General features: G+C 38.1%; 1 protein-coding gene across 2 annotated transcripts; it reads right to left on the bottom strand.

Moving 5' to 3' along the window:
• Positions 1 to 343: 343 nt before the first annotated feature.
• On the bottom strand, positions 344 to 4,058 carry LOC102193043 (gap junction Cx32.2 protein-like). Of its 2 annotated transcripts, none has more exons than XM_005747792.2 (3): positions 4,000 to 4,058; positions 2,560 to 2,643; positions 344 to 2,061 (listed from the first exon to the last, which is right to left on the bottom strand). In XM_005747792.2, the coding sequence occupies exon 3, from the start codon at positions 2,050 to 2,052 to the stop codon at positions 1,282 to 1,284; it is 771 nt and encodes a 256-aa protein (XP_005747849.1). In that variant the 5' UTR covers positions 2,053 to 2,061; positions 2,560 to 2,643; positions 4,000 to 4,058; the 3' UTR covers positions 344 to 1,281. The 2 variants fall into 2 exon arrangements, with proteins under 2 accessions (XP_005747849.1, XP_005747851.1); XM_005747794.2 differs by having other exon boundaries at positions 2,560 to 2,658; positions 4,000 to 4,035.
• Between the last annotated feature and the right edge of the window lie 2,386 nt (positions 4,059 to 6,444).

Here is a 6,444-nt window from a genome sequence, read left to right as displayed (position 1 = left end):
AAAAATGTATCATCACACAATGAGCATGGAGTTTATGTGACTACGCAGACTGGTTCACCGAGACGTTATATTACAAAGGACAAACTGTGTAAGCGACCCAGACACCGATCATCAAGCATACTTCAAAGAAATATAAGAGGAATGACTACTCTGCCATTGCGCCCTTTAGCTATCCCATCAACACTGTATAATTAAGGCTTACTACATGGGTCAGTGCTCATACACGGGAGCCAAGATTCAGAACTGGCTAACAGTATGCTGCTCCTGAACTTTGCTGACTTGTATTTTTAAAATGTGCACCATTTCCAATACCAGGACCAACTTGACACATAGCATTTCAGTGTTTGATTGATTGATGGTTTATTTAGAGCACATGAATACATATATACAAAATGGAGCATTTACTCCCACTCCCTTCACATATTTATAGCTCAGTCATGTAGTTATGTAGCTTCTTCCTGAGTATATGTAATACACATTAACAACAATATATAACAGTGATGACATGTCACATTGAAAACACCTCTTGTCATTTAATGACCCCTCTCATCCCTGTCATGAACTTTTAATAATTTCGACTGTAAAAATAAGAAGTTTGTATGAAGAGGATATTGAACTTTATGTGTAATACCAATTGTCCTTTTTTTGTAATATGAAAAGCGACTTTAGTGTATCTTTTATAATTATTTCCCGGTACCTCTACACAACAAGTTAAATACGGGAGAATTAGAGAACAACACAAAATCCAGAGAGAATTATAATCTAGAACCTGTTTAACTTTGTTCATGATTGAGGTGCTCTTGGACACTTTATTTTGTTTTTCGCTGTTAGATGAAAGTTGAAGTAAATGACCAAATAACAGATATTAGAATCCCAACATTTTTGCAAATGACATTTGTAGATCATGTTCAAGAGAAGGTTACGTTTCTGGTTTTCCGGTTGAAAATTGATGCGCAACATGGGAATGTAGTGTACATGTCAGGTGTGTGCTTGCTTAGCCATGATAACCCCTAACTACTAGTAACTACTAGTACTTTTAAAGATAGATGGATCAGTATGTGAGCGTTTAATACTGGCAGTTTATAACTTTGAATACGAGCACATCTCATTTTCAGTAGTTTCTGCATTTAACCTCGTTGGCTGTCTATGTACAATTTGACCGATGTGGGTGATTTATTTTAAACCTGAAATAAGATGTAAAATTCAAATGAAGATGTTGAGTGATGTTGTAACTAACGATAGTGACCTACTATGTCAATGTTTACGTCAGCTCACTGTCTTTCAACACCATGTAATTCTCTCAGTTGAATTGGGATTTGGGTTGTTGAGATTGAATCCCTCTGGTGGAATGGAGCTGCTGGTCCTTCTTTTCCTCTCCTTTATCTTTGAGATCATCAGGTAAAATATCTCCACAATGTTTAAAATGACAGAAAACACAGCCATTGCTAACATGAAGATAATAAAGACGCTTTTCTCTGTGGAGCGACTAATGAAGCAGTGTACCTCTGTCTTACATGGGTCCTTGAAACAAGAAACCTTATTTGGCATAAGTATGAAGCCATAGAGGTAGTACTGTCCTACAATGAATGCTACTTCAAGCAAAATCTTGAACAGCAATTGAAACGTGTAGCTGACCAGCAAGGCGCCTTTGAGGTGCACTTTGCCATGTTCATTTGAATACCTGGGGGCTTTAATCATCTCCTGCTTTTTCCTTTTTTCCTCCAGGCGTCTTCTCCGTTTGTTCTCTTTACGAATCACTAGTAAGACGTGGCCCAGATAGATGAGCGTTGGCGTGGAAACAGTGAGAATCTGGAGCACCCAGAAGCGTGTATGAGACAAAGGAAAGGTGTGATCATAGCAAGAATTCTTGCATCCAGGCGTTAGGATATTACACTTCATGTTTGATTGTTCGTCTCCCCATATTTTATCGACACCAGCTGCCAGAATGAAGATCCTGAAGAGAAAAAGAACACTCATCCAGACCTTTCCCAAGAAGGTGGAGTGAAACTGCACCTTGTCTAACAAATCAGACAGAAAGGACCACTCCCCCATAATGGCAGCCTTTAAGAGAGAAAACAAAACACAACAATGAATATGTAGTTGTGTGACAAAAGTCCATCTCAAGAAAAAGACGAGCAATATATAGTCATATTTGAAACTGGATGGATTGTTTAAGGTGATATATTCATACAAATTTCAATCAAATGTATGCTGAACAATGATGGATCATTCAGGAGTTACATGTATTATTATACTAATACAATTAGGAATACTGTTTATTGATCATTCAACCTCCACTTTATAATACAACCCATGACTTCTACATTACCACGTATATTTTTCTGAATTTAGGCTTCTCAATTCTCATTAGCTATAACTTGAACAAGGGAGTAATTGGGACACTTTAATTAAACATATAATATTACATATATAATACAATATTTATATATACATGTGTCTAAACATGTATATATACATACAAACATATAATTTGTAAAACTTAAATGTATAATTATTTTTAAGTACTACTTAGAACATAATTTTTCAATAAATGATTACTTTTTGTGCAATTCAAATGAAAAGAATATGCTGCCTTCAAGGTTGTCCTGAAGCCAAAGTCCTCCTGTTGGAAGCTAGCTCCACCTGTAATCACAAAAACTGAAACAAATTACAAATTTTGAAACTGGCAAATAGGCAGAATGGAGAAGACTGACACTTTTTGAAGTAAAAGGGAGGAGTTCTGACTGACTACAACTTTATGTCCATGGCTCTTTCCTTACTCTCCATCGCTCTTGTTGTGTTATGCTAAGTTGCTGGGAAACAGCGCTGTCTCCACTCTGTATGCATGATGAGGTGAACACTTTGTATTGTGGATGTGCATGCCTTGATATTTTAAATAAATATACTGACAACATAAGCAATTAAGCACTACAATTATTATGCAGTAAAGAATGTGAATGCCTAGGATCCTCCTCTGTCACACCAACTCTCTGCATGTCCTCCTTCACTACATCCATGAATCTTCTTTGTGAGTTTCCTCTTTTTTCCCTGTGCCTGGCAACTCAGCTGTCCCCCAATATACTCTTTTCTAATCTTTTCCATCCAGATCACAACCATTTAAAACCCTAACATCTTCAACTCTGCCACCTCCAGCTTTGTCTCCTCTCTTTTTGTTAGTGCTTCCATCTCCGAACCGTACATCACGGCAGATCTCAAAACCATCCTCCTGTCACCAATCACCCCTGACACTTGACTCGACCCACCCTAGCCTGCCTGGCTTCCTCTCTTGCTCACTGTCTGTTGTTTTGGACGGCTGAACCCAGGCATGTAAATTCAGCTACCCACACTATTTCTCCTCCTTACATGTTCACCTTTCTGTCGTCCTCTCATTTACATACATATATTCTGTCTTGTTTCTACTGAATTTCATCCGTCCTCTCTCCCAGAGCATACCACCACTCCTCCAGGCTCTTTTCCACCTGCTCCCTACCCTCATAATGATGTCTGTTACCTGTGTAGTTCACAGAGACTCCTACCACACCTCATCAGTTAATCTGTCCTTTATCACTGCAGAAAAAAAGGGCTTAGAGCCGATCCCAGATGTAATCCAACCCCACTCTTCATACATATCCTGTATCACTATCACATGCTTCTCTGCTACTCCTGACTTCCTCATGTCATGTTCCTCTTTTGGCACCCAATCATATGCTTTCTCCTGTTCCACCAAGAGACAGTGAAATTTAATTTACTGCCGCAGACATTTCTTTGCTGATAGTAACCAAACTAATGTAAAGGAGTAAAGAAGGATGTTATAAAGGTTTTCGATTCTGAATTACATCGACAGTATCCAATTGTGTGTATGTGTGAAATCCGGTTCAAATTAAATTCCTGAACACTGTCAAATATAATCAGAGAATTAAATTCTGTTTTCATAATACAAACAAAGATTAAGTTTTATTTATACAAAATTGACTTTTCTTGTTTTGAAAACTTTCCTACCTCGCTAAGAGTCCTCTCTAGTCCAGTCAGTTCTTGGGTTGTAACTCAGATTATTCTCACTTCCTTGTTATAATTCAGGCTAATCTTGCTAAATCATCAGATTCCTCCCTGTTCTGCCTGACTGTCCCACCCACACTCTTTACTGATGTCACTACTGTCACCCAATTATAATGACAGGGACAGCTTCACCATTTTCATCCAGTTTGGAGTGGCTAACCAACAGCAATTATAATTATTAACGACATGGTAATGTATCATATTCATATTATTTCGCTAAAAGGATGTAAGCTGTGCAGTATATTTTAACAATACCTCATTAAGAATAATTTAACCTGGTTTTTAGCCTGAATAATTGAAACAAACTGGAAAACTTAAACATAACTTTTGCTTTATCATGCTAAATTTCACCATTTGGTTACAGCACATAAATATTAGTTTTTGCAGTATTTTTTCATGAATCCTGTTTCCTTTTGTGAGTTATCAGCAAACTGAGATTTTAGTAAACTGGATCTGATACTACGGGCAGTTTTTGAGTGAAGAATACAGTGAGAACATTTTCAGTCCATTCAGTAATTCATTTTCCATTAAAGCTGCATTACATCGGCCGTTAACAGGAGATCGTAGTGCACCATTTTCTAAATGTTAGTGTTGGTGTTAATGCTTGTGTGGAGAGAGACAGAAACACGCTTCTGTTTGCACATATGTAATGATCAGCTCTACGCAGAAGGCTGAAGTAAAGTTCAGCTAAATAATTATTACTATTACAGTAAAGTTAGTTGGACACTTAGCAGTTCCAGTGACTTTTCTGTTTCTGCCTCATCTTCAGCTGCCTGCTGCAGGTCTCTAAACTTCTTGCTGCTTTAATATCTAACCCATGACTTTATTAACATTTAAGGACAATGGAGTGATTTCTTTAGTAAGGGCAGCTTCATTCATATTCATATCACGAACTTTTTCCAACAGCCAATGGCTCATTTTAGCTACCTAGCTAAGGACATACATTAGCCTTGAAAACACAGATTTCACTTACTGGGAAAAAAAATGCCAGCTGGTTAGTCCAGCTGTCAGTTTGAAACAGTCACTCTTTGCTTTTAGAAAGTAAATGGTGGACCTCCTCTCAGCGTTCCTACTCTCTCTGCAATTCACAGCAGACTGCACCTGCCAATCAAAGCTCCTGTGACTTGCGGTGGAGTCAGCTCTGTCTAATTCAACTACTTCTCCACCTCAGCTTTCTCTGCCAGAGCCCACTGAGAAAGTTCTGACATAACTCGAAACTTTCTCTGGTGAGGTGGAGAAAACAAACTGGGTTTTATAACTTTGTGTATGATGATCTTTGAATGGCTTTGCAAAACTTGTGCCTCTGATTTTGCATGAGAGGCAGAGCGCTGCAGTGGGCACAGGCATTTATTAATTCCAATGAGATATCTCTCACTGGAATGAATAACTGTTTCAAATGAAGTGTTGAGCAGTGCTGCTCTTTAAAGTGTTTCATTTGACACTTGAGGAGCAGAGCAGGAGGATAGTGGCTGGAAATAGGGTGACTGTTATAAATGAACTCATCCCTACCTTGATTATTGATTCCTGTTACGATCCATTGTAAAATATTAACTCCAGGCATTAGTCAACTCCAGGGTAGAGCAACGTTTTTTTTGGATTCTAATCTAGCTAAGCAATTAGGCACACCCTTGGTTTCTCTCCCCGAGACTCTGAACGGCCAAGATCTCACCAACATCATACTTCACATCAAACCCATCTCACTTCATCTCTCAGGAAACCACTGTGAGTACATCACTATTTATTTTTGATTCCCCACACTTTCCTTTGGTTCAACAACATAACCCAGTCAAAGACTGGTGTAGAAAATCTTTAGCCACACCTGTTATCAGCAGCTCTCCTCTAAATATGTGTACTTGGTAACTAACTGGGTTTAACTTGGTAGCCTGGACACTAAATTAATGGGAGACCCCAAGGATCTTGTAACCTGTAAGAATCCCTTTGAGTGATCTTATAATATGCAGGTTTTTACTGTTACTCCTTCACAAGAGGTTAAAATAGGAATGTCCACAATTTAGACTTGTTGAATGCAGTATTGTTTTATTAGACCATTTAGTAGGAGAAAAGCAAAAGCCAAATCAAAAAATAATAAAATAATCAAAGCACTTGAATTCTCCATTCTCATTTGTTGTGGTCCTTGAGATGAGAGAGGTTGAGGAGAGAACAATCTATCCAGGCCTGACGATGCACTTATCTCTGGTTCATGTTGATAATAATAGTCCAGTGGATTCAATCGAGCAAGAATACAGTGGAAATCCAAATCTTCTCAAAGTTATAATCCATAGAAAAACAGTAGAATTCTTTGGAAGTTGTAATCCAGCAGGAAGACAACAGAAATCCAAATCCTCTTGAATCTAACATGGCAAAAATAAGCAAAAATAAGCATATATA

Source organism: Pundamilia nyererei, unplaced genomic scaffold (assembly GCF_000239375.1).
Source record: "Pundamilia nyererei isolate P.nyererei 1_Seehausen unplaced genomic scaffold, PunNye1.0 scaffold00204, whole genome shotgun sequence".
NCBI classification, from domain to species: Eukaryota; Metazoa; Chordata; class Actinopteri; order Cichliformes; family Cichlidae; genus Pundamilia; species Pundamilia nyererei.
This window is presented reverse-complemented; position numbering and strand designations above follow the sequence as displayed.

Coding starts and splice junctions, on each gene's coding strand:
- LOC102193043 (XM_005747792.2), bottom strand. CDS start 2,052: ATGGGGGAGTGGTCCTTTCTGTCTGATTTGTTAGACAAGGTGCAGTTT.